Genomic DNA, 27,799 nt, shown 5'->3' with positions numbered 1-27,799 from the left:
CATAACTGTAATTCCAGTTTCGGGGGACCTGGACCCAATGGCCTCTTCTGACCTCCTTGAGTAGTAGGTAGACACCCATGTACTTACATGTATGCAGACAAAACACATGGATAATTTTATTTTAAAAAAAATTCTTTAGAGAGACCACCCTGTCGCTTTCAATGTAGCTTGTTCCTGTTTTCCAAAATTTCCTCAATTCTTGTTGCTATGTTTAGAATTTTTTGCTACTATTTAAAGATGAAATGCCTGTTGTTTTCTTGGCGTAATCTTCATCAGGTTGAAGGGTCTCTCTTTCCTTGTGCTTTTACATAACACTGGGTTCCATCACCTTTAAAACTTTCATAGGGGGGGTGGCTGGAGAGATGGCTCAGTGGTTAAGAGCACGGATGTTTGATTCCCAGCACCTATGTGGCAGCTCACAACAGTCCATAACTCCTGTTCCAAGGGATCTGATATTCTCACACAGACATACATGCAGGAAATACTAGTGTAAATAAAATACAAATAAATTATTTTTAGATTTATTTAAATTATTATTATTATTCTATGTTCATTGGTGTGAGAGTCAAATGCCCTGGAACTGGAGTCATTCAGGACCTCTGGAAGAGCAGCCAGTGCTCCTAACTGCTGAGCCATCTCTCCAGCCCCCAAACAAACTGTTTTAAAAAGCTCTTATAGGATTTTTATATGAAGCCATTGATGCCCACTGTGTAACTCCAGACTGTGTTCTACGTAAGTTGCTTGTTGTGGTGTGTGTGTGTGTGTGTGTGTGTGTGTGTGTGTGTGTGTGTGTATGTATGTGTGTGTGTTGCTGAGCCTGTTTGTCGACCCCAGCATATTTGTGGAGACAGAGTCTCCCGCTGACCCTGGAGCAAGCCGGTTTGGCTAGAAAGGCTGGAAGATGAGCCCCAGGTCTCTTGTCTTTGCCTCCCCTGCACTGGGATTTCAGGCACATGTCATCACTTTATATGCGGGCTCTGGGGACTTGAACTCAGGTCCTCACGCGTGCACAGCATGTCCTCTGCTGACTGGATCCTCTCCCCAGGCCCCAGGCTCCTCTTTTCTGATGGTAGGTTTCTGCTCATTTACCGTTTCCCGGAAAGCCATCTTATCCGACTTCTCTGGTTTTTTATCCATAGAGTGGAAGCTATCTTTTGGATCCTGCCCCACTTCCTCTTTCTGTGTCACTTAACACTCTCACGCTGCTGGCTTCCCATATTAGTCTAAATCCTTTCGAACCAAGTGCATAGCTTGGGGACTTAAGAGTTTTCTGTGGGCTTACACGAGTCTACTGATTTCCTTGGGTTTGATTTCACACTCACATTGTTTCCTGCTGGGAGGCATGTGACGTCTGCACCTCCTTCAACTACGTGGCCACCTGCAGGGCTCGCTATTGCCACCAGCATCTTAGAATGTAAAGCCTTTCTATATTTAGAACTAATTCCTTGGGTTAGCTTTTCTGAACCAAAGGGTAGGCATGCTTTTTAGGCCAAAGTACTTTCCAGAAGAATTATTTCAATTGATGTTTGAAACAGCAAGAGAACTATTTATTTACTTATTTAATTTGCACTTCTGGGGATGGTACCCAGCCCCCTTATGCTAGGTAGGAGCTCTACCACTGAGCCGCACCCCAGCCCCTCACTGGGGGATTCTAGTCAGGGTCCCTATCACTGAGCCGCACCCCAGCCCCTCATTGGAGGATTCTAGGCAGGGGCTCCACCACTGAGCCACACCCCAGCCCCTCACTGGGGGATTCTAGGCAGGGGCTCCACCACTGAGTCACACCCTCAGCTCTCTTCTTACCTTTCATTTTAAGACAGATTCTCTCTAAATTGCTCGGGCTGGCTGGCTTCCAGGTCACCCTACAACAAGGCTAACCTTAACTTTTGTTCTTCCTGCTTCATCTTCTCAGGAAGATAAGGATGTCAAAGTCTGAAATCTGTTCTCATCTCCTCCATTGATAAAATATCTCTGCAAGCTCCAATGGCCTCCTGGCCTTGTCTGATTTCAGTTCCTGACCCCTCCTCCCCCTCCTTTTTCCTTTCTCACTCTCTTTCACTCTCCCTTCTTCATTTCCCCTCCCTCTCTCTGTTCTTCAGGGATCAGGGCAAGATCTCTGTAGCTCAGGCTGGCCTGGTATCGTGGTGCGCTTGGCTCAGCTTCAGCCTTTCACGTGCTGAGACTGCACCACACCCGGCTTCACTGCTCTCTTAGCTTTCCCAGACTCTGCAACTGTGTTCTTGCTACTGTTGCCTAAAGCACCCTGGCTACAGACCTTGCCGACACAGTCCCCTAGGGTCCTTTCCATCACTCAAGTATCTCAACTCAGATGCTGTTTTCCCTGAGTGGCCTTCGCTAGCCACTGGACAGCAGCTTGTCTCCTTCCCCATGTGCTGCAGCCCACTCCACCACTCTGTCTTGACACATCTCAGGAATTTGATGGAACACAATACCTGAATATCCCTACCGTTTCTTTTCATGGAGGGAACACTGCTTGGAACTCTCCCATACCCAGGACAACAGAAGTGGCTTCCTGGGCTCCAGGAGGCCCTTGCAAAGCTTTATTTTAACTGGGGGGTAGAGTAGGGTTTCGTGTAGCCCAGGCTGACCCTTGGGTTTCTAATCCTCCTGTCACCACCTCCCAAGTGCTGGGATAAGAGACATGTGCCATAGTTGAGCTATGACCATACCACCAAAGCTTTAGACCGTGGCAAGCTGGGGATCATAGCGAGATTATTGTGATTCACTAGAACCTCCAATAGGCCATCTTCATCTGGGGTTTGCAGAGCTGCAGAGGAAGGCCAGCGGACACACACTGTTCCTGAATATACACCTGACACTCTGTTGAGCCGGGTGTGGTGATGCACTCTTATCATCCCAGCACTCAAGACGCCGAGGCTCAGGGATCCTGAGTTCCAGGCCAACCTGGGCTCCAAAAGGAAAAGCTACCAAAAAAAAAAGGGTGGGGGGCACTCCTCAGAACTCTTTGAGGGAGGATGGCAAGATGATAAGAAAGAACCCAGGCACTAGCAGAACCAAACGGGTTTCCAAATTTAAGTGAGAGGCATCCAGCATCCAGGAACGGCATCTCTCTGTACCTTGGTCCTGAAGCCCCCTTATCCCCACAGACAGGTCCCACTAATTTCCTGGCCTCATTTTTATCGGCCCCCATGGGACACATGGCTGGGACCGGGATCACAACAGATCCCTCTGCAGCAATCAGCGCAGGCCCCAGGTCAGCGTCACAAATAGTAAACTTAAGCTCCAGAAGACAGCCTGACAGGAAGGTTGAAAGGACTGAAGAGGCCAGCAAGGACACCAAGCCCACGCTGTGTGCTAGGCTGTCAGATATGGGTTGTAGAGGAGCCAAGTGGGGGAGGTGAGTGGGTAGAGGGCAGCACTTCCGCTGAGAGCCATGGTGCAGGATAGGGATGGGTATGTGCTGTGTGTGTGTGCGCAGGGTGGGGGGTGGGTGGGGGGGATGGGGGGGTGGAAGGGGTGGGGGGCGTGCAAGGGGAAGGGAGGGCAGGGCACGTGCGAAGGCTGTGGGCAGGGTCATGAGGGGCGGGGCTGTGGGAAGTGATGGGCGGGGCTAGCAGGTGGTCGGGAGGGACACAGGTCATATACAAAACCTGAAGGCAGGATCAGGTAGGTATGACAAAGTGGGCCCAGAGGAGGGAGTGGAGCCTGTGGGAATAATAAGGGGTGGGACTAGGCAAATGAAGTTGAATGGTCGACTCAGGCTGAGAGAGGAGAGAAGAAAGGGTGTGGAAAGAATAGAGGTGGGGCTCAGTAGTCCCGCAGAGGGGGAAGGCAGAAGAAGGGGGCGGGATCAGTGGTCTGGGTTGGGACTGGCCAAGGGCACCGCAGGAACCAGAGTGAAGACAGCAGAGAGAAGTGGGAGCAGAAGTGGAGGCAGTTGAGAGGCGGGGCTATGGGCGGAGCCATGTAGAGTGGGTGGAGCATGATTAAAGGAAAATGGGGCGGGGAATATAGGAAGAAAGGGTAGGGTTAGGGGCGGAGTGAATAGGAGCGAAAATGGGAGTTAGGACCAGATTCAGTGGGTGAAGCGCAGGCGTGGAGACAGGGAGGGGCATCTGGGTGGTGGTAGGCTCCTCTGGAGGCGGGACGTGGGTGGAGCCATGTGGAGTGGGAGTAGTGTGATGGGGCGGGGTCAGAGATATGGGGCGGAGCGTCTGGGTGGGAGAAAGATTTGCTGGAGGCGGGACTTGGGCGGGGCCATATGGTGGGCGGAGCTGTGTGGGCGGGGCCATGCGGACGGGCGGGGCACGGGCCGGGCTTGCTCGCTGCAGCTGCTGCGCCGCCCCCCCCAGCACGCGCTCGCGGACCCGGGCCCACGGACCGGGACAACCAGGAGGACGCCCGCCGCGCCCGGCCCAAGCCTCGAGGAGCGGGGCGCAGCGTGCAGGGTCCGGGCGCGGGCGGCGGGCAGCCACCGAGGATCCCAGCCTGAGGCCGGCCGAGGTGAGTGTCGCCACGGAGGTGGCGGAGAGACGCCGGCGGGGACCTGTCGGAGCCTTTGTCTGCGGCGCGCGGCCCCAGTCGCGCCGCCTCCCCTCCCGCTCTCCCAGGCGAGGGATCCCTGCCGCACTCCTTGTCCTGGGAAGAGGGGTCCTTTCCCCCAGTGCCAGACCCCCTGCATCCCAGCTGGGAGCGAGCGCGGGACGCAGGCTCTAGAAGGGGACAAACGCTGGTGGCCTTGGCCGAGCCGGGTCGTGGCACTGCAGCCTCTCTCGGTCACACCCCAGGGGTCCTTGCACCTGAAGTTGCTTCCGGACCCACTTCCTTCCATCTATCCTTTCAGTACAGCCAGTCCACTTCTAGTTCATGGGAAAGGTTATGGCAGAGGCGGGGCCTGGGCACTGGGTCACGACCTCCGAGTTGCCGTAGAGGTCTCCCCTTTGCTGGGGGCCGTTTGAACCCCAAGTCCAACTTCGGTTCTGCTGGGGTGCCTGCTGAAGAAACATCAGGGTCTGCTAGTATCGGGACTTTGCAGAAAACTAAAGCATGGAGGGAGGTGGGTCCAAGCTGCCCCTCAGCCCTGCGGGCATCCCAGGCCTTGATCGGTCTGTGGCACTGAAGTTACATTCATCTGTCCTCATCTGGTTCTCAAAGAGGAGCTACCTCGAGGGATTCAAAACCCACAATCCTGCAGCCGGGAGTGGAGCCTTAGGATGCGCAGGGAGTCTCGCTAAACAACGAGTGGGCACGGGACAGGGGCATCCAAGGGCATTTAGTAAGCAGGACTTGTGGTTGGAGCCAGAAGTTCAAGGCCCGATGAGGTTGAGCAGGTTGGCTTTCCAAGTGAAATTTAGTTCCCTGCCCCTTCTGCTGGCTTCAGGTGTGGGGCAAGCAGCTTCCTATTTAATCGCTACAATAACTGCGAGGGGACGGTTGGTGGTCAGCCAGGTCAGGGACCAGTTAGAACTGTCTGGCTGTGGGTTTGGCATTTCTCCTTTTTGGTCATCCCTTCTGCAGACTGGCGCTGTGTGCCTAGTTTTACAAGACTGCTGAGAGCTAGGAGCCTTCTTTGGCCCACTCGGTGCTCAGGGGTAGCTTATATCAGTATTAAAACGCCAAGTGTGAGCAGCTAAGCTTTTCCCACCAACCACCTACTCACTCTCTGTGAAGTACTCTGTCACTCTCCAGGTGGGTGAACTGGTGCCAAGGATGGTCTGAGGGCTAGAGAAATGACCTGTGTCATCTCCGATGCTTTTGTGACAAGCACAGAGGAGATCCCAAGTCAGGAGCTTCCTTTCCCGTGTCTATCTGCATGCCCTTAAATTTTAATTAAAGCGAATATAGATGGAGGGAAGATCCAAGCCCCTGGATGCTAAATGTGGGGGGCTGGGAGAGGAGAGAGATGAAAGCCATGGGGACAGTGTGGGTGGCAGCTGCCCGCCACACTGACTGAGCCAGAGCAAGCAGCCTGGCAGGATGCCGAACACATCCGCCTTCCCGGATGGTGTGGCCTCAGTCAGGCAGAATCCTTTTATGCTGGTCCGACTTGACTGGGAGACTGAATCATGGGAGCCCCTACCAAGCAGGGGCCAGGTGTTTTGAATCTCAGGTGTCCTCTAGGACTGAGGTTCCATCCTGGGTGGGTGGATCCATGGACACTGAATGGCATTCCAACAGTGGCCCCTTGCCCAGTACCTCCTGTCTGGGGGGGGCCTTGGTGGGCTGGAGTCTGATCCGGTAATTCTAAGCCTTCCGTAACCCACCCCTTTGGAGATCAGGCAGGTGTGTGCCGAGTGACAGATGGGACCAGGATTGTACCCAATACCACTGTCGTTCAAGCCCAGGTCAGCTATGTCCTAAGCCCTTCTAAGTCTCTTCCAAGTCCAGATGTTGCTACTAGGACCAAGTAGCAGGAGAGGTGCCCTTTGCCTGGAGAGGAGGGTCATCTGGCTTCCCAGCTCCCAGAAGAAGTTCCCAGCCTCTTGTCTATCACTCCGGAATCAGCCACCAATATGGGCAGAGCTCCTTGGGCCCCAGAGATTTAAGTATGCGGCAGGCTCTGAGGTCCCAAGGAGATGCGAGTCTCGGTCCCTGACGCCAACACAACTTTGTTGAGAGCTAGAGTGGAGAGAAGTCACATCCAGGAGGAAGACTTGGTAACTGGTGGGGAAAACTCACCTTGGGCTCTGGGAAAAGGGTAGACTGAGGCAGGAGAGCTGCAGAAATGACCTGGCAAAGAAATGAAAACAGGTGGATATGGCACAGGGCATGCTGGTGGCACAGGTCCAGAAATAATTGATGTAGTTCTGAAAGGTGGGGTCTCTTAGGGGTGGGGGCCTCGGCTTCTTCCGCGGCTTTTCTCACTTGTGCTTGCTGACAGTGAGGCGCTATCTCTGACCATGGTCTGGGTCCAGTGCCCCGGTGTGCCCCTCGCTCCGTGCGTCTCATGCTCTTGGAAGAGCGGGTATGTTTTCTCTTCAGACCACACTTCAGCAGTGTTTTAAAACTCACCTGATAAAGGTTAGAGGGAGAAAAGATAGACACCCATGCACACAGGGGTACCTGGGCATTGGGGCTCTTCCCAGCCATGGGTTCCCTTTCCTCCAAAGATAAGGCAGATCTGAACTGAAGCAAGAAACACTGAGGCAAAACTACAATGGGTGTGACTTACTGGTAGAACACCTGCTAAACCCTCTCAGTGAGGGGCTGGAGTTCTGGCTAAGTGGGAGAGCACCTTCCCAGAATCCCCCAGTGAGGGGCTGGGGTGTGACTCAGTGGTAGAGCACCTGGAGCTGTGGTTCAGTACCCCAGACATTATCACACAAACCTGGGTTGGATTCTGGACTACTTTCTGCCCAAGAGAGTAGAGTGGGCATTATTCACCCTGCATCGCTCGCTCCCGTTGACTGGCTAAGAAATGCATAGCAGCACCTTCCTCTCAGAGGGGAAGGATGAGTGAGAGTCTCAGCTCTCTGGCAAACAGTCTCCTTAATGGCACCCGTTGTTTCTGATTGCTCACTGTGTCCTGGCATTCCAACGCCAATATATTTTTCCACTCCTTATATGTATGTCTCCTTTGCCCAGTGTTTTCTCCTGCGTGAAGGCCACCTAACTGCCCTTGGGACAAAGACCTCCAAACTGGGTTCCTGGGCTGTAGCCTTTGCTCTTCCCACCCGGTTTCCATAGCAACAGGCAAGGTCACATCACCTCGTTGCTGAGCTTGTATCCTTTATGATGAAACATCAAAGGAGAAACTGGGCTGGAGAGATGTCTCAGCAGTCAGGAGCACAGACTGTTCTGGCAGAGGAACCAGGCTTGGTTCCCAGCACCCAAGTCACGTGGCTTGCTGTTGCTCATAACTCCAGGTCTAAGGGAATCTGAACCCTTTGAGTTCCTCAGGAGCCAGCCCTCATGTACACAGATACACATAGGATTAAAAATAATAAGACAGTTTTTAAAATATATTTTTATAAGGATGGGAGAAATAAAGACAGATGTAGTGGGGCATTCCTGTAGTCCCAGGTCTGGGAGGCTGAAACATGAGGATCACAAGTTGTAGGCCATCCTGGGCTGCAGAGCAAAACCCTGTCTCAGAACAAAGCAGATATAACTTAGTGACAGAGGATCTGCCTAGAATCCCCAGTGAGAGCCTGGGGTGTGGTTCAGTGGTAGAGCCCCTGCCTAGAATCCCCCAGTGAGAGCCTGGGGTGTGACTCAGTGGTAGAGCCCCTGCCTAGAATCCCCCAGTGAGGGGCTGGGGTGTGACTCAGTGGTAGAGCACCTGCCTAGAATCCCCCAGTGAGGGGCTGGGGTGGATCAGTGGTAGAGCCCCTGCCTAGAATCCCCCAGTGAGGGGCTGGGGTGTGGCTCATTGGTAGAGCCCCTGCCTAGAATCCCCCAGTGAGGGACTGGGGTGTGGCTCAGTGGTAGAGCCCCTGCCTAGAATCCCCCAGTGAGGGGCTGGGGTGTGGCTCAGTGGTAGAGCTCTTCTATAGCATGTGTGCGTACCTGAACTTCATCTCTAGCTGACAGAATGTATTCAAACAAGTAAACAGGTGGGTGTGGGGTGAATGGATGGACAGCCCCCAGGTATGAGGCCTAATGATGAGGTATGGGAACATGGTGTCCCCTCCCTTACCGCTTTTCCTGCCTCGCCTCCTTTCCTCACAGCCTGAACTGCCATGGGCTCCATCGGAAGCCAGCGCCTCAAGGAGTCCTGTGTGGCAGCCACATCTGGCCAGAGTGTGGTGACAAGCTTCAGCTTTGACAACTTCCAGCTAGAGACAACAGCAGAGGGGGCTCAGGATCCAAGTGTCAGAGTCCGGGGTGTCCCCACTTTCACAGACCCCGGTAAGTAAGTGGTACTGTCTGCCTCAGGGCCATGACTGGCCGCATGGCCTCCAGTCAACCTTTGGGACAGCAGGAGCCTCAGGTTGTCATGGAGACTAAGAGACTCAGTCAGGATGAGTTAGGTGGCTAGGGTAACAGTTACCACCCATGCCCCACCCCCTGCACTGTCATGTGACCTCTGCTGTTCGCCATCCATAGTGACAGGCCATGGCTGTAGAGTCCCTTTTCATTTGTTAACTGTTTCTGGCCACTGGGAATGAGGCTTGGATGTGAAGTTCAGACAGCTGCTTCTCAGTCCCACCGTGTGATCTGGGACAAAGCTCTAAACATCCCTGAGCCTGTCTCCCCAAACTGAAGAACTGTCCCAATCTACTGTGCAGCTGGCCTGGCCGAGCAGGTCTGCTGTGGGACGGGCTCAGGTTCAGCCCTGCTACCGTCCCTCACCTGCTTGGGGACTTTGTGCATGCTTGAGGGACGGTGCCCGGTGCAGCGAAAGTCAGTGTTCCTTAGCGCCATCCTGGGAACTCGGGGGCCACCTGGGAGGTAGAATTTTGAGCAGTTGTTTGCAGTAGTTCTGCTCCTGGCTTGGAAGCATTCTTGGCCTCTTTGCCCCTGTGTGGTGAAGTTCTGCTGGCTGAGCCCCATGTTGGGTTACGAAGTACACCCGCTCCTGTGCAGAGAGGAATGAAGTAAATTCAGTGCTCACCCCCAGGGTGACAATAGACACGGTGGGGGAAAGGCCCTGGCAGACAGGGCATAGGCGCTCTGGGCAGTGCTCAGGCATCGGTGCTGATTTGAACTGTAAAGGCTGCAGTTATGGTGCCCTTGGTGCTGGAGGCTGTCACCCACTAGGGTTCAGTCAGAGAAAGAGAATCAGGAAATGCTCAATAGGGAGGAAGGGAGGGAGGGAGGGAGGGAGGGAGGGAAGTCAGGTAGATGATTGAGAGATAGAAGGATGATAGAAGATAGACAGACAGACAGACAGACAGAAGGCCAGGTATGGTGGCTCACACTATAATCTTAGCATCTGGGAAGCTGAGATAGGATTGCTACAATCCTGGACCAGCCTGTCTATATAATTAAACTTCATCTTAATAAAACCAAATGAACAATAGACATCTGGGTGGTGGTGGTGCACACCTTTAATCTCAGCCCTTGGGAGGCAGAAGCAGGCAGATCTCTGTGAGTTTGAGGCCAGCCTGGCCTACAGAGCTAGTTCCAGGACAGTTAGGGCTGGTACTCAGAGAAACCCTGTCTCGAAACCAAAAATAAGTAAATGATAGACATCGGAAAAGACAGGTGAATAGGTAAATGATAGATGGATGAGTGGATAGATAATGACTAGATGGATGAATAAAAGGACCACTGAGGAAAGGGTGTGTGAATGAGTGAGTGGTTTGGATGAGGATGAATGGATGGATAGTGGATCGAATGGATGCGTGAATGGAGGATGTATGGACAGATGGATGGATGGATGAATGGAGGATGTATGGACAGATGGATGGATGAATGGATGATGTATGGACAGATGGATGGATGGATGCATGCATGCATGAATGGAGGATGTATGTGTGTATGGACAGATGGATGGATGGATGGATGAATGGAGGATGTAAGGACAGATGGATGGATGAATGGATGATGTATGGACAGATGGATGGATGCATGCATGCATGCATGAATGGAGGATGGATGGATGGATGTACAGATGGATGGATGCATGAATGGAGGATGAATGGATGCATGGATGGACGGATGGATGAATATATGCTTGCTGCTGGATGTGGGGATGCATGCCTGATTAGATGGTGGATCGATGGATGAAGGATGGATGGATGTATAGCAGGATGTGTGGATAGATGGATGATGGATAGGAGGAAGCATAGTTATAGATACGATATGGATCTGTGCACATGTATAGATTATAGATATTTATTATAAGAAACCGGGCCTGGCAGTGTTGGCACACAACTTTAATCCCAACACCCTGGAGGCAGAGGCAGGTGGGTCTCTGTTAGTTTGAGACCAACCTGGTCTACAAGAGCGAGTTCCAGGATAGGCTCCAAAGCTACATAGAGAAATTGTCTTGAAAACCAAAGGGAAAAAAAGGAAAGAAAGGAAGGAAGGAAGGAAGGAAGGAAGGAAGGAAGGAAGGAAGAAAGAAAGAAAGAAAGACCAGCTTACTAAAGTGTGGCTGGCAAAGACATTATCTAAGTGCACATTCTGTTGATATAACAAAATACCTTAGGCCAGGTACTTTATAATGAATAGAGGCTTTTTAAGCCTTCAGTGGCTGGAGAGTCAAGAACCTGTCACCAGTTTCTATTTGGTTCTTGTGAGGGCCTCATGGAGAGGCACCACAGTAGTGGGAACCTGAGGGGGTGTCACATGAGGAGACAGGAAATGGGAACAAGTCACAGGAAACCCAGACTTATTGATGGCTCACTCATTCAGACTCCCAGGAGTGAGAGCACACTCCCTCAGAGAAGCATCAACTCATCTTAAAGGAAGAACCACCTGGGCTGGAGAGGTGGCTCAGAGCTTAAGAGCCCTGACTGCTCTTCCAGAGGTCACGTGACCACGGCATATGTTTAGGATGTGCTCTTTCACTGGTCCATTTAGGTTCCCTTTGCTGCAGCAGAGACAGACACCTGCCTGCCACTCTGGCCCTGGCAGCTGCTGAGCCTTTATTTCTGAAGGCTTGGGACATTAGGGACCTTGCTTGCACTGGGTTCTGGGGGTCTCCCATTAGCTGTAACACATTAGCTGTAATCAGAAGTGCCACAAGAAGCCAAGAGGTCCTCTCATATGCCAGGCATATTCTTTTATTTGTTTGTTTGAGATAGTTTCTCTGTGCAACAACTCTAGATGTCCTAGAACTCACTTTGTAGCCCAGGTTGGCCTCAGACTCACAGAGACCCGCCTGCTTCTTCCTCCCAAGTGCTGGGATTAAAGGCGTGTGCCACCACACCTGGTGCCAGGCATGTTCTTTCTTGTTCCTATAGACAGCATCGACTTGCCATCCCTTGATGGTGGGGATCAATCAATTCCCCATCCTTGGCTGTTGAGTCATGGTAAGAGTGACAAGCCTTTGTGCCTCAAGTGACACAATCGTGGTGTCTTGGTGTCAAAGCTAGGTCATGATTCCATCCATGTATGTAGTACGCATCCCGGTTGGCAGAGTGCTTGCTTAGTGTGTGTGAGGCCCTGGATTCCATCCCTAGTATCAGATAAATCAAGTGTGGTGGTGTGTGCCTGTAATCCCAGCACTCAGGAGGTAGAGATAGGAGAATCAGAAGTCCGAGGTCATCCTTGGCTACCTGGTGAGTTGGATGCCAGCCTGCGGTCTTATTGAGGGTTGGGGAAAGAAGAAAGGAAAAGGAAAGAAAGAAACCTACCAGATCAACAGGGACAGAAATGAGCGTTTTTATCAGTAGTTGTTAAAGGGACAATGATGGGTGTCACTGCCATGTCCACCCTGGTTCCTGAATCCCAGCATCCTGTCTGGGGAAACAGATGCCCATCCTGAACACTAGAGCATTAACTCCTGCCAGCCCCACACTGCATGGCCACTGGCTGACCCCATCACAGGTCTTCAGAAGGCCACCCCACTATCTGGTCAGGTTTGCTCTTCCCGTGGCTGGGACCAGGGTGGTTGTGATGGCTGGGCATTGGCTGTGACGATGGTGGACAGCAGTTACAGTGACAGCACCCATGGTGGCCAGAGTGGCTGGGGTTGTTACTTGTCTCCCTGTTGTGATAAAGTACCTGATGTGGAATTTAAAGAGAGGGGAAAGTTTGTTGTGGCTCACAGTATAGAAGATGCAGTTGTCATGGTGGAGAAGGCATGGCAGCAGGGTCATGAGCTGCTCGACACACTGCGTCTGTAGTCAGGGAGCAGGGAGACCAGAGCTTCGTTCAGCTCACTTTCGCTTCCCACTCAGTCCAGGACCCCAGCCCACAGGATCGGTGCTACCCACATTCAGAGTGGGTTCTACCACCTCATGTAACCCAGTCTAGACATTCTGTCAGGCACGGCCAGAGATTGTTTTTCCATTGTGAGTCTGAGCCCTGTCTCTTTGACAATTGAAATTGGCTATCACTGAGCCTGGGGAATCAGAGGAAAGCCCTTGCTGAGCAAGTGTGAAGACCTGAGTTCAAATCCCAGAAATCATATAAAACCCGGCACAACAGTGCACATCTGCAATCCACCTGCCTCTACCTCCAGAGTGCATGGATTAAAGACATGTGCCACTAGACACAAAACATTGAAAGGCTAGAGAGGTGGCTCAGAGGTTAAGAGTTCTTTCTGAAGCCTGGTGGTGGTGGCGCACACCTTTAATCCCAGCACTCGGGAGGCAGAGGCAGGCGGATCTCTGTGAGTTCGAGGCCAGCCTGGTCTACAAGAGCTAGTTCCAGGACAGGAACCCCACCTGGCTAACTTATGCCCCAAAATAACAACACACAAATTGTATTCTTTTAAACACTGCTTGGCCCATTATATCTAGCCTCTTCTCGGCTAACTCTCGCACCTGGACTAGCCCATTTCTAATAATCTGTATAGCCCACGAGGTGGCTTACCAGGGAGATTCTAGCCTACGTCCATCCTGGGTCGGAGCTTCATCGCATGTGCCTGGGAGAGGGGAGCATAGCATCTGCTCCAGAGAGCAGAGCTGTCGAGTCTGAGCTCACTTCCTCTTCCTCCCAGCATTCTGTTCTGTTTACTCCACCCACCTATGTTTTAACCTATGAGAGCCAAGCAGTTTCTTTATTATAATTAACCAATGACCTTCCTCCATCAGCTACGGAGAAACCCTGTCTCAAAAATCCAAAAGAGAGTTCTTTCTGCTCTTCCAGAGGACCCAAGTTCAGTTCCCAGCACCAACTCCAGGTGGCTCGCAACTGCTTGTAACTTTAGGAAATGTGATACTCTCTTGCTTCTATGGGCACCTGCACTATGTGTGTGCCTGCACACACACACATGCATGCATGCATGCACATAAACGCACGCATGCATACACGCACACACGCATGCAAGACACGTGCATACACATGCACACACACACACACTGAAAAATGAATAAATAAACAAACAAACGAAAAATAAATAGATTAGGCATCACTGTGGCTAATGTGAAGACAGTGGCTAATGTGGCCTTGAAGACAGTGATGTGGATGGCAGGGGCCATGGTGGTCGGCAGTGGTGGTGGTGGTGGTAGACGCCAGCCCTGCTGCCATGGCCACAGCCTGAGTGTGCTCACTAGTCTCTCGTGGCGTCTCCCCACTCAGCTGTAGAGGAACCTGTGCCAGATGACCGCTACCATGCCATCTACTTTGCCATGCTGCTGGCTGGCGTGGGCTTCCTGCTGCCATACAACAGCTTTATCACCGACGTGGACTATCTCCACCACAAGTACCCAGGTGGGTCCCTCTGCCGTCCGCACCGCCCTCACAGGTGGCTCAGTACCCTCTGCCTGGTCCAGGGCCTTCTGGGAATCCCACGGTGGGGGCCCCGCATGGAGAGAATGGGCCGGTGTGGTTTTCGGGGACACAGTAGGGAACTTGTACTGTGCTGGGTAGATGACTAACTGTGGCATGGCCTAATCTGGGGAGCAGAGTAGTTACTTTTCTTGTTGCTATGGTAAAAGGCCTGGCAAAAGCCGCTGAAGGGAGCACGGGGCTTGTTCTGATTCATGGTTTTCTGAGTGTGGTCCACTCTGAGAGGGAAGGCAGGGAAAGCACGGTGGAGGGATTGAGAGGCTGGCTGGGCACACTCCGGAAGCATAGAGTGAACTGGAAGTGCCCCCCCCCAAAACCTCATGGCCCTCCTGGGTGGTTCACTCCCTACACAACCCTTCCCAAACAGCATCACTAGCTGGGGACCAAGTGTTCCGGTGTGAGAGTCCATGGGGACATTTCACATTTAAACCTCTGCAGGGAGTAAAGGTGGGCTCTGGACCTACGTGTGGAGGCTGAATTAGCCAGGGATCAACATCGCAGGCTAAGGGACAACTGTCATGTAGGTGACTCTCAGCTCCGCTGGCAATGGCTGAGTGACCTCAGGGTAGCAGTCAGCCCCCTGGGGAGAGTGAAGAGCCCTTGCAGGGGTGAGTGTAGAGGTTGGAAGTCCCTCTGAGTCACCTGGCTCTTCTGTGCAGGGACCTCCATTGTGTTCGACATGAGCCTCACCTATATCTTGGTGGCGCTGGCGGCTGTGCTTCTGAACAACGTTGTGGTGGAGAGGCTGAACCTGCACACTAGGATCACCACAGGTATTCAAGGCCACCCTGCGCTGTCCCCTCCCAGAGGCTCCACGTTCCTCCTGAGAGTGCCTAGCCTACGACACCTGCCCACCCAGCTTCCTAGCCTTGTCTGTGAAACGTGTTGTTTTTCTAGGACCACTGTGGGCTCTGTGATTGGAAGTCAAGGTCAGCACAATGCAAGCACCTCCACAGGCTCTTGTGACCCGCCCAGTTACAGCCCCAGATCCCTACATAAACCCTCCCCTTTGTCCATCCCTCTGCACAGTGGTTTTTAGCTCCAAGGCTTAGCTCTAATGCCTACTCCTCCAGGAAGCCCCCAGAATTTTCCCGTAGACTCTCCTGAAGTCTTCTACCTGCCTAATATTCTAGCCACAGTGTCTGAGACCCAGCTCTCTGGAAAATGGGGTGAGGCTCACCACGCCCCTCCGAATTTCTCCGCTCTCTGCAGGCTACCTCCTTGCCTTGGGTCCCTTGCTCTTCATCAGCATATGCGATGTGTGGCTGCAGCTCTTCTCTCACGACCAGGCTTATGCCATCAACCTGGCCGCCGTGGGCACCGTAGCCTTTGGATGCACAGGTAGGGAGTGGGGCCAGGGTGCACCAGGAGGGCTGAGCCCAAGAGCTCTGGGGTCCTGTTGTACAGGTAATGCACCCTACAAGGCTGAGTCAGTCCAGATGCTGACCATGTGTCTGTGGACACCCAGAGTGCACACATGCACCCTCATGCGCACCGAGGTGGCTCTCATGTGACACAGGCTTCGAATGCCATCCTCTGGTTCTCTTGAACTTCGGATCCTCCCATGGCCACCTCCCTAATGCTAGGATTATGAGCATGTACCCCCATACCCAGACTATGCAGGGCAGGGCGTAAGACTCAGGGGATCATGGATGCTAAGCAAGCTCTGTCCTAGCTAAGCTACGTCCCCAGCTCACTCCCTCTTCTGGTTTTTGTTTGTTTGTTTTTTAATTGAGACGGGGTCTCAAGCAGTCCAGGTTGGCTTTGAACTCCTAATCCTGCTGCCTCCAGCCCCCAAGTGTTGACATTGCAAGGGTACATCCATAAGCTCAGTTCGCCCTTGCTTTTGCTGCATGGTCCAACCCCATCAGAAAAGGGGCAGGAGCTGGGTCCCATACAGCCACACAGGTATTTAGGTTGACAGTCCCGTCTCAAGCGATCACCTCTACCGTCACTGCTGTTGGGGAAAAGGACTGAGAGTTTGCATTGCCTCATGGAGCAAGGGACACTGTCATCTCTGCTCCTATCAGACAGGACTTGTCAGTGACCTTGAACCCCAGAGGGAGGGAAGGGGCTGCTCTGTGTGCACCAAGTTCAGAGCAACACCCTTTCCTGGCCACGCGCCGTATGGCTGTGTTAAACCTCACTGGCGCTCTGAGCTAACCTGGCCTCCAGTGCCAACACAGCACAGGAGGGCCACACTGCCTCTGCGTCAGCCAGTGGCAAATGGTATCTGACCACTTCCTCTCTCTCTTAAGTGCAGCAATCTAGCTTCTATGGCTACACGGGACTACTGCCCAAGAGGTACACACAAGGGGTGATGACTGGAGAGAGTGAGTACTGAGGCCTCCAAGGGGGCACAGGCTGGGGACCCTATCGGGCATGCCCTGGTTAGCGAGGTGGGTCAGGAATGGTGACTGTCCATGGCGAGGGATGGACCACTGGGTGGGAGAGATACGTGGGCACACCTGTGTGTGCCAGGGTTCTGGCGTGTGGAGTTCCTCTGGAGGATGAGAGTCGTAGTTCCAGTGAGCATGCGTGGCCGTTGTGTGGCTTTTCCCGGAGAGATGTAATTAAAAGTCTGTTCACTCCAGATAGGACACCATTGGTATACAAAAAAAAACAAACCAAACAAAAACGGTTCTACCCTGTCTAGCTTTGTGGCACTTTGTGGCACCTGTGAGTTTACTAGAGCTGACTTCCAGGAGTGTGATGGCTCAAAGACAGCTCCATCACTAGAGGACCCAGCCCCGGTGTGAACTCGGTAGAGCTGTGTCCCTGGGCTCCCTGCACAGCTTGTGGGTAGCTCTGCTGGTGGGAGACTTTCCTCTCCCTGGGATTGTTCCTGCTGGGATAACCCTGAGGAGGGGCTCTGAGAACCTGGTGGGGTTCAGCTAGACTTCTGATCTGTAGTTCCTGAGTCTTCTGAACCTCCCTCCCCCCCTTTTTTTAGGAGGGAGTGTTTCAATTTTAGGAATTTGCAACTCTGTGTGTGTATGTGTGTGTGTGTGTGTTTGCGTGAGCGCCTGCACACACTCAAGATCAAGTCCTCCCCAGATCCCCGCCCCCATCCACCGCCAGCAGCCACCCTTGCTTATCACTCTGTTACTTAAACCCTTTTGTCTGCCGAGCCACATCCCAAATGCCCCTTTCTGATACACAAGCCTGAAATTCACCCAGTGCCCAGCCCTCAAAAGGCCTCTGGATACGCCCTCCAGACAGACTCTGAGTGTGTCCCGTCCCATTTTCTGTTCCGTAGTTAGTCACAATCCTGCCAGAAACGGGACCCAGCCATCATCCTCAGGGGCTGCTCTCCGCATCTCCTCTTTGGCAGCTTTCTGTAGGTTTCTTCTGCCATTCATTGCCTGAAGCATCAAACCACGCCACCTAGAGCCGACTTCTGGAAGGTGGCCAGCACACAGATGGTTTTGCAAGACAGCAGACTCTTTTTGTTGTTGTTATTTTAAGAGAGGGTCTCATGTAGCCCAGGGTGGCTTCAAACTACATGGCCGAGGATGACCTTGACCTTCTGATCCTCCTGTTTCCAACTGTCAAGTGTTGGGATTCCAGGCTTGTGCCACCATACTCACTACCCAGGGTTGGGAGCAAACCCAGGCGTCGTATATTTTTAAAAAGCCCCCTACCAACTGAGCCACATTCCTAGCCCAAACCAGTAGTTTTTGTGATGGAATCTGTGAGGTTGGCCCATCAGAATGGTGTTGGTGTACTGACTCAGGACCGTAATGCAGTAGCCAAGAGTTCCTCAGGAAAAACTTGCTCAGAGCCCTGCCCGCCTTCATCAGCTCAAGGTGGACGTGACTAGTCCTGCCCACACTGCTCTGCGGCTGTGGCTGAACTTGAGCAAAACTCCACCTGCTCTCTGCAGCAGCGCTGCCTGCCTTGACCCTGACACCCTCCTCCTGCTGGCCCTTGCTCTGGGGAAGGGGGTCCCCTCGGTATTTCACACACGCTCATGACCCTGACACCCTCCTCCTGCTGGCCCCTGCTCTGGGGAAGGGGGTCCCCTCGGTATTTCACACACGCTCATGACCCTGACACCCTCCTCCTGCTGGCCCCTGCTCTGGGGAAGGGGGTCCCCTCGGTATTTCACACACGCTCATGACCCTGACACCCTCCTCATGCTGGCCCTTGCTCTGGGGAAGGAAGGGGGTCCCCTCGGTATTTCACACACGCTCATGACCCTGACACTCCTGCTGGCCCCTGCTGTGGGGAGGAGAGCCCCCTCAGTATTTCACATGCTCATGAGTGACTCTTTTTTTTTAAAAACTTATTTATTTATTTATTATGTATACAATATTCTTTCTGCGTGTATGCCTGAAGGCCAGAAGAGGGCACCAGACCTCATTACAGATGGTTGTGAGCCACCATGTGGTTGCTGGGAATTGAACTCAGGACCTTTGGAAGAGCAGGCAATGCTCTTAACCGCTGAGCCATCTCTCCAGCCCGACTCTTTTTTTAAAAAAAAATATTTATTTATTTATTATGCATACAATATTCTGTCTGTGTGTATGACTGCAAGCCAGAAGAGGGCACCAGACCCCATTACAGATGGTTGTGAGCCACCATGTGGTTGCTGGGAATTGAACTCAGGATCTTTGGAAGAGCAGGCAATGCTCTTAACCTCTGAGCCATCTCTCCAGCCCCCTCATGAGTGACTCTTACTCACTTGGGGTGCTCACTCTTGGTCTGTGTGCCTGGCTCTCCAGTACTGCAGACCCCCTAACTTACCTGCCCCTCCCAGGGAAAGCTGCCCTGATCCTTCCCCTCTGCTCACATCCTCTGCCATAGTGTACACCCTGTACCACTGATGTGTGCTTCCGTGGCTTATCTGCTACAGTATGCACCCTGTACCACTGATGTGTGCTTCCGTGGCTTATCTGCCACAGTATGCACCCTGTACCACTGATGTGTGCTTCCGTGGCTTATCTGTCGTGGTATGCACCCTGTACCACTGATGTGTGTTTTCGTGGCTTATCTGCCACGGTATGTACCCTGCACCACTGTCGTGTGTTTTCGTGGCTTATCTGCCACAGTATGTACCCTGCACCACTGACGTGTGTTTCCGTGGCTTATCTGCGGCCTTACTCCATCAAGCCTGGGAAAGCAGGTCCTTGTGTTCACCTCAGGGCAGGACATCCAGCAGAACTCAGTGATACTGCCCATGGGGTGTAAGATGACAGGGTTGGGAGGGGGTTGGTGGGAGCAGCAACCGTCCTGGGGGAAGGGGAGCTGAAGCAGGCTGGCTGGATAGTCACAGTGAGTCTCAAAGTGCAGCTAGTGAGATCAGATTCAGCTGGGCTGGGAGTGGGGAGACAGGGATGGGTAAGGGGCTGCGATGGTTAGGGGAGTACTTGGAGAGATGTTGGTGCCTTGGGCAGGGTGAGCGGGTGGGGCCGTGTAGGATGGTGGATCGGGTACTGTGGATTGGGACTGGAGCATGGATGGATGGAGTGGATAGGCACAGTGAGGAAAGACTGGTGGCCGATGGGATGGGATGGGGGTAGGGACGGGACAAGAGACTGGCGGGGGTGGCATGAGTGAAGGCGTCTGGAACACTCAGTGGCCACTGCCTCCCCTCCAGGTACTGCAGGGGTGATGATCTCTCTGAGCCGGATCCTCACGAAACTGCTGCTTCCGGATGAGCGAGCCAGCACCATCATCTTCTTCCTGGTCTCCGCGGGGCTGGAGCTGCTCTGCTTCCTGCTGCACCTGCTGGTGCGGCGCAGCCGCTTCGTGCTCTACTACACCACACGGCCTCGGGACAGCCGCCCCATCCGGGCAGGCTACCGGGTGCACCATGATGTCGCCTCAGGAGACATCCACTTTGTGAGTGCCGTGGCCTGGCGTGGCCTCCTTCTCCCACACAGGTGCCTGAAGAGTTCCTCGGTGACCCCATTTGTGGCCCCGTGATCTCGGGCTGCAGGCTTGCTTCCGTACTCTGGAACATTCATTCCATTCTGTGGCCTTTTCAGCCTTTCATGGCACCACGGGTCGTCTGTGGCCCTCCCTCAGCTGTGGACTTCCACGTCTGCGGCCTGAGGCTCTCTTCAGCTTCTGTGGTCCACCTGTTAGGACAATGGGAGGTGACAGTTTTTCAGCTGTGGCCAGGGAGAAGAGCCCAGGGTGTGTGGCAGATCCCCAGAACCTAATGGGGGAGAACTCCAGGGCCATGCAAGTGGGGTCCGAGGAAGTCAGGTAGATGGAAGGCAGGGAATCCTGGGATGAACTCCCTTCCGTCCCAGCACAGACCACTGCTGCAAGGGTGGCCTCAATACCAACTCCCTGAGTATCTGTGGTCTGGTTAAGCCAGTCCACAGTTCTGATAAGCTAGAGTGCCCTCTGGTGGTTGCATGCTGCATACCACCTCCGTTCCCGCCCACCTCAGGGCTCAAAGTGCCGGCTGGGTGAGGGGACACAGGACAGGTAAACATTGTCCCTCGATAAGGTAGTGCACACAGTAGGTGCTAACTGAATGACTGTGGCTCCACCATTTGCCCTGGGTACCTGGCTCACGACTCCCATCATTCCTTTCCACCCAGGAGCACCAAACCCCATCCCTGTCCAGCAGCAGGTCCCCGAAGGACAGCCCAGCCCATGAGGTGACCCATAGCAGCAGTGGGGCCTACATGCGTTTTGATGTGCCTCATCCGCGAGTCAAACGGAGCTGGCCCACCTTCAGGGGTAAGCGTGAGGCACCGTGGGGCCCAGTGGCATGTGTGGCTGCCCCTCCAAATGCAGAGACATCATTGCCCTCTAATGCGCCTCGATTCCCCCAGCCCTGCTGTTGCACCGATATGTTGTGGCGCGGGTCATCTGGGCCGACATGCTGTCCATTGCGGTCACCTACTTCATTACACTGTGCTTGTTCCCTGGCCTGGAGTCCGAGATCCGCCACTGCGTGCTGGGCGAGTGGCTGCCCATCCTCGTCATGGCCGTGTTCAACTTGTCGGACTTCGTGGGCAAGGTGAGACACGGAGTGGCTCTGGGGAACCCCAGGAAGGAAGCAACCCCAGGCTGAGGGTCATGTGAGTTCCAGGTGGGGAGGGTGGAAGCCATGGCGTGTCACCATCTCTGACCCTGTCCTGTGTGGTGTAGCCCCTGCCTCGTGGTCACTAGTGAATCCCTCTGAGGATGGCATGGGCATGAGCTGCCTGCTGGGCAGTTCATCTGTCACACAAGTAGACGGGATTGGTGGTCAGGGCTGGCGCGGGACCCCAGCCACCCTGCAGCTTAGATGAGCCATGTGTCTTTGTCGTCAGTTTTGCCATTTCTGTATTTTATGACTTATGGAGGATGGAACCCAGGGCCTTACCCTTGTCAGGCAAGCGGTCTACCACGGAGCCACGCCCCCAGCCCCTCAGAAGTGCTCTAGAATCCCCGCGGTGAGGCGCTGGGGGCGTGGCTCAGCGGTAGAGCACTCGCTGGCATATTCTCGTCCTCCTTCACCAGTCCTGGAGGAAAAGAGGTTCAGGTGATTTGGAGGGCCTTGCTGAGTGCACTGGAGTCCCAGGTGCCGGGGACAGGATGCAGTTTGAGGTCCTGGGGGAGAGGCAGGCTCCTGGCCAGGTGGCTGACCCGCGCTCCCTGCTTTCTGCAGATCCTGGCAGCCTTACCCGTGGACTGGCGGGGCACCCATCTGCTTGCCTGTTCTTGCCTCCGCGTGGTCTTCATCCCTCTGTTCATCCTGTGTGTCTACCCCAGTGGCATGCCCACCCTCCGCCACCCTGCCTGGCCCTGCGTCTTCTCGCTGCTCATGGGCATCAGCAATGGCTACTTTGGCAGTGTGCCCATGATCCTGGCAGCCGGGAAAGTGAGCCCCAAGCAGCGGGAGCTGGCAGGTAAGATTCACTGACCTCAGAGACACCCAGGGCTCCCTCTTGATAGTCTGATGCCCTTCTAGCAAGGAAACTGAGACCTGGAGAAGCCAAGGACAGCCGGTGAGTGAGAAAATATATTTGGTCCCAAAGGTTAAGGAAGTTGTAGGTATAAGGACCTCTGTGAGTATTTTCTTTATTTCATTCATGCATTCATTCATTCACTAATTCTGCTGCGACACAGGGAGCCTGTTTGTCTGGCACTCTCCTAGGCTGTGGGGATGGATGCTGCTCACATCTGCAGGGTTACAGTCCTGAGATGGAGACAGTCAATAAACATAGCGATAACAGATGTGGTGTGTGTCATGGTGCTAAGCCCTAGCGGTGACGTCAGTTTGAGAAGTGGGGGCAGATGTAGGGACTGGGAGCTCTGATGCAAAGAGAACAATCTTGCAAGAACTTACTGAGGGGGTAGCTTCTGAGCAGAATCTTGGAGGAAGACGTGAGGGAGACAGGTACAGGAAGCCACCAGGAATGACATCCAAGCAGAGGGAACCTTATGTACAAAGGCCCTGAGGCATGGCTCGGTGGTAGAGCACCTGCCTAGAATCCCTCAGTGAGGGGCTGGGGTGTGGCTCGGTGGTAGAGCACCTGCCTAGAATCCCTCAGTGAGGGGCTGGGGTGTGGCTCGGTGGTAGAGCACCTGCCTAGAATCCCCCAGTGAGGGGCTGGAGTGTGGCTCAGTGGTAGAGCCCCTGTCTAGAATCCCTCAGTGAGGGGCTGGGATGTGGCTCAGTGGTAGAGAAAGAGAGGTAGAGGGGAAGGGAGAGGAAGGGGAGGAGGGGAGGAGGAATAAGGGAGGAGAATAGGGGAGGAAGGAAAGAGAAGGGCAGAGAAGTAGGCAAGGCCTGAGGCACTCCGTTAGATCACTCCTAAAAGACCCAAAACGGAGACCGGGTTTCCAGGAGAGGAATGTTTAACCCAGGGCGTCACAGGCTCCTGGACACTGACAGTTGTCACCATAGTGCACACCTGAGACGTCATGGCCACAGCGACTGGCTAGCACAGCGTGGCCTCAGCTCCCATGGCTATTCTTTGCCCCCCACTCAGGTTACTCTCGCCCACAGGAAACACCATGACCGTGTCCTATATGTCGGGGCTGACCCTGGGCTCTGCTGTGGCCTACTGCACCTACAGCCTCACCCGTGATGCCCACAGCAGCTGCTTCCAAACAGCCACCGCCAACGACTCCATCCCTGTCGGCCCCTGAGCTAGGCCCACCTGACCCTGCCCACTGCTCAGGGAGGGCTGCTCAGGCCAGCCACCCCAAGGCCTGAGGACCCTCCCCACCCCTGCCTCAGTGCCTGCGGGGTCCTGGCCGCTCCTAAGCCACTAATGCCACCTTGCCACTTCATTCCAGTTGCCCACTGCAACTGGAACTTGCCTTCACCACCCGGGGCGCTTCCTACCCCACGTTCTGTGTTTGCTCAGACACCTGCTCTTCACCCTCTATGTCCAGAGGCCTGACATCTGTCACGTCAGCGTGTTGGGGTCATTCAGACTCAAAGCCACCCAGAATGGCTGCCCACAAGTCTGAGTGACTCCCTTCCCTACGACCCCACTGCAGGGTCTGCTACAAAGATCCATGGTCGTCAATGTGGTTTTTCACTTATTGGGTAGGTGGCACATTCTCATGAGTATTAGAAATCCAGAAGGGATTTCCATTCTGTCCCCTTCTTAGACACATGCACACACACACACACACACACACACACACACACACACACACACACTCATGCGCACAGATGCACATACGCACGCACGTGCACACACACGCACATCTGGAAACCTCATTCCTGGATCTACACAGGCCTCCCATAGTCATAGCTACAGCGCTGACCTGGGTGCTCCCACCTGAGGTGGAGGACGTCCCCCACACCCACCCCTAGTGCACAGGCTAAAGGTCACGCTTAACAGGGAAGTTCTCCATTTCCTCCCCAGCTCCATTCAACCTATCCATGATGCAGGGACAGCCGGGATGCACTCCTGACCTAGGCCACCCTGCCCCTGTTAGTTGAGAATCAAGTCATGACACTAGAAACCCTGGCAAGTGACAGCAAATTCGGGAGTAGGGTCGCCAGGTGGCAGGGCTTCTAGCCGAAGGCAGCTTTTGCTGAGCCAGGATACTTGCCTCTCCACACACTCTGGCCCCAGCTGTGACCACCCTGTTCCAACCCCTGCTGTGTCCCGTCTACCTGTGTGTCCTCTGACTACCGCACTGGCCATTAAAGATGGTAGAGACTGCCTACTGCTGTCCCTCGTGAGGTGTCTGTGGGGGGAGCGGTGGGAACTGAGCCACTGGGGCAGTGTGGGGAGATTGAAATGGGGTCCCGGTGGATTAAGTCTTCTCCACAGTGCGCAGGCCTTTGCCTGTGAAGCAGCCCCACCTGCCCTGAGCCAAGTGTTTTTAGAGCTGGTTGGGAGCCTGCTCTTGTGCCTAGTGCTAAGCATCTGGGGCTTGCACAGGCCGTGATGACCATTGGCCCCATGAGGATGGGGGAACAGATTTATCTGGCACACAGGAAGAACGGCTCAGTCTCAATGAGGGGAGTGGCTAGGTGCTGGCGTTACCCATCTGGGGCCGGGAGACGGGTTGCTCAAGGAATGGAGTCTTCCAGGTGCAGTCTCCAGCTCTGGTGATGATCTGGAGCTTGATCTCCCCCACCCCCGTGTGTGTGTGTGTGTGTGTGTGTGTGTGTGTGTGTGTGTGTGTGTGTGTGTATCAGAGGAAGACATCCAGTGTCCACTGCCGCATGCCCTCTGTCTTCCTTACCATCTACGGTCATTCAGCACACCTGCTTCTCCGTGTTTTAGGCTAGATGGGCTGGCCCCAAACCCCTGGAATCCACCTGCTACCACCGACTGGCCGTACTGATTTTTCTGAAAGGAGTTGTGGGGATTTGAACTTGGTCCTCATGCCTGTATAGCAAACACTCTGACTCAGTAGGCCATGGCCCCAGGCTCAGAAGTATCCTTTTACTGTTCCCCAAGAAATGGGATTGGAAAATGGGGCCTCGGAGGAGGGCCACACGTTCAACCCTTGGGGGGTCCTAGCTGGGTAGCCTGATGACTCTAGACCAGGGTGGTGGTGATACCACAGGAGGCCGCCAGATGGCAGGAGAGTCTGATTCTTCTCGCCCACCACACTGCTCAGTTTCCCTGCAACAAGTTCAACCTTAACCCTTGTCACCACCCCGCCCACTCTGTCCTCTTCCCCAGCTTTCACGTAGAAAAGCCCAGAAGGAGGGCTGCGGCTGTTCATGCAGATTCACACTTACAGTTGGCCAGGGTCCAGTCCTTCAGCTTCCGCAGGCCCCAGAACCGTTACCATGCCCAGACACAGGTGTGTGACCCTGACCCATCCAGGTGTGGGCTTGACCCCACAGGCCATCCTCCCTCCCCGACCCCAGCACTGCGATCCTGAGGTCATCATCAGGCCTGTTGTTTTTCCGGGATGGGACTCAGGCTTTTGCCTGCATGCATGTCTGTGCACCAAGTAATGTCTGGTCAGAATAGGGTGTCAGATCCTTGGAACTGAGTTACATACGGTTCTGAGCTTCCATGTGGGTGCTGGGTACTGACCCTGGGTCTCCTGCAAGGACAAGTTCTCGTAACGATTGGGTCATCTCTCCAGCCTCTAGCTCTTGAATTCTAAACAAGAGACCACTTTGGCTTCGAGAACTTTCCAAAATACTTGACCAAGCTCACCTCTGTGCCTAGCTCAGCAGCTAAAGGCTGCACCCTGAATTCTGCCACGGCGTGTGGGGCCCCTGTCACTGAAAGGCAATGCCGTGTGGCTCTAGTCTTTGGACGCCTGCTCTAGGTCAAGGACCCTGTATCCTCCACCCCATCTCACCATCCCAGGCTCCCAAATAAGCCACTCCAAGCCATAGTATTTTTCCAATTAAATTTTTTTCTTTTCTTTCTTTTTTTTTATGAAAAAGATCACACAGAATTTGCCAACAAACAAAAATCCAAAAGAAACGTTAAAAAAAATCAGGAAACAGTAATTACCCCCCCACAAAACAAAACAAAACCGAAGTCTGGCTTTTCCTTCCTTCAAGATTGTCTGCTCAAAGCCTCCGGGGACCCCACTGGGGTCTGGCAGGCACAGGGGGCTGGTTAAGTGCTTCGGGCTGAGCTGGGGGCTGGGCTCGGGGCCCCTCCATCTGTCTCCATCTCTCGTCCATTTGGGGGCACATACAGTACACATGGCAGGGGTGAGGGTGCAGGGGAGTTGGGAGGCATGAAGCCGGTGCTGGACACTCACAATCTAACAGGAAATAAAAAATAATATTCTGCACGTCAGAATGTGTTTTTTTTTATAATTTCATAGCTATTTTTCACAGTTTTAAAAAGTTTATATATATATATTTATATATATTTATCTTTATATATATAATTAAAAAGTTGACTCCATTTAAAGGTGTATGATACAGGGGCAGGCTACAATAAACTGTACAGGTAACCCTTTCGGATCCTCCTGGTGGAGGGGGCCGGGCAGGCCATGCCGGGCGTGGGCGCGGGTTTCAGCACCATTGGGGTTTTCTGTAGTGTAAGGGTCTGGGCTGGGGGGCCCACCAGGTATGGTGATGCTCCTGGGCTGCCCTCCCCTGCCTTGTTCCCCAAGTCCAGGATGTCCTGAGAGGGTGGAGGCCGGGCATGCAGGCGCCCAGATGCCCAGTATGATTGGTGAAGCTGGCTGGCGTTGGGGCCCCCCGGCCCATGGTAGAAGGCCTTCGATGGGCTCCGTGCTGGGTGTGGTTGAACTCTATACCAAGCAGCAGGTTGGGTCCTTGGAACTCTCCCTCGCCCCATCCACAGAACCAGAAAGTCTACACAGGCCCAGAGCTCGGAGGGCAGCCTCACCAAGCGCATACAAAGTGCTGGAGGGAAATCCCCTCTGAGATGACCCTGGCGGGACAGCAGAGCCGGACCCTGATAGCTAGAGAAGGGGAGGAGGTGTCTCAGCGCGAGGGCACCAGGGGATGACCAGAAAGGGTCTAGATGTGTGCACACACGTGCATGCATACGGGCACACACATGTACACACTCGCACTTGCCCGGGGCGTCCACCTGGCCACATGCACACGCCCACGAGCACACTGGCATGCACACAACACACATGGTCCCGCGCCATGGCAGTGGTGGGGAGGGGGGGTCTCTGTGGGCCCCGCTGGGTAGGCGGCACTCAGCAGAGCACAGGCACGCCGTCCGTGGAGAAGATCATGCCTGTGGTGGGCTCATAGGTGCCCGCGAGGTAGTACAGGCCCTCGCTGTCCTGGTATTTCTTGGTCTTCAGCATCTGTTCATACTGCTCCAGGCCCACCACCAGGCACTTGTGGGACACTGTCTGAACGTCATTCTCATCCACATGGGAGGACTGGTACAGGGCACGCTGTGGGGACACAGTGTAGGTGTTAGGGGCTGGAGGGAGCCCTCCTGGATCTGGGGGACTCTGGGATGCTTTAAGGGTGCAAACCCGAAGAGCATTATAGAGAGATGGAAAAATGGAAATAAAAAGAGACGGAGCAAAAGATGGAGAGATAGAGACCACAAGATAGAGAGGCAGA

The 27,799-nt window shown here is 53.9% G+C and overlaps 2 protein-coding genes across 9 annotated transcripts in view; one reads left to right on the top strand and one right to left on the bottom strand.

Moving 5' to 3' along the window:
- The window catches only part of Slc29a4 (solute carrier family 29 member 4), a 29,592-nt gene extending 5,120 nt beyond the window's left edge, over window positions 1–24,472 (top strand). Inside the window, exons 1-11 of one of the 2 annotated variants that reach the window (XM_075974137.1) lie at window positions 4,336–4,485; window positions 8,653–8,832; window positions 14,122–14,253; window positions 14,991–15,104; window positions 15,544–15,672; window positions 16,590–16,664; window positions 19,934–20,178; window positions 20,892–21,033; window positions 21,129–21,316; window positions 21,950–22,190; window positions 23,294–24,472. In XM_075974137.1, coding sequence (XP_075830252.1) covers window positions 8,664–8,832; window positions 14,122–14,253; window positions 14,991–15,104; window positions 15,544–15,672; window positions 16,590–16,664; window positions 19,934–20,178; window positions 20,892–21,033; window positions 21,129–21,316; window positions 21,950–22,190; window positions 23,294–23,436 — 1,578 coding nt within the window. In that variant the 5' untranslated portion in view covers window positions 4,336–4,485; window positions 8,653–8,663 and the 3' untranslated portion in view covers window positions 23,437–24,472. Of the gene's footprint in view, window positions 1–4,335; window positions 4,486–8,652; window positions 8,833–14,121; window positions 14,254–14,990; window positions 15,105–15,543; window positions 15,673–16,589; window positions 16,665–19,933; window positions 20,179–20,891; window positions 21,034–21,128; window positions 21,317–21,949; window positions 22,191–23,293 lie in introns of those variants that run through there. The other variant, XM_075974145.1, reaches the window with a different exon arrangement.
- Window positions 24,473–26,119: 1,647 nt separating this feature from the next.
- Tnrc18 (trinucleotide repeat containing 18) overlaps window positions 26,120–27,799 on the bottom strand; it is a 92,490-nt gene continuing 90,810 nt past the window's right edge. For all 7 annotated transcript variants that reach the window (XM_075974063.1, XM_075974091.1, XM_075974082.1 and 4 more), the window contains one exon: window positions 26,120–27,624. In XM_075974063.1, the coding sequence (XP_075830178.1) occupies window positions 27,418–27,624 (207 nt within the window). In that variant the 3' untranslated portion in view covers window positions 26,120–27,417. The remainder of the gene's footprint in view (window positions 27,625–27,799) is intronic.

The sequence above is a fragment of the Microtus pennsylvanicus genome, chromosome 1, assembly GCF_037038515.1.
Source record: "Microtus pennsylvanicus isolate mMicPen1 chromosome 1, mMicPen1.hap1, whole genome shotgun sequence".
Lineage (NCBI taxonomy): Eukaryota > Metazoa > Chordata > Mammalia > Rodentia > Cricetidae > Microtus > Microtus pennsylvanicus.
This window is presented reverse-complemented; position numbering and strand designations above follow the sequence as displayed.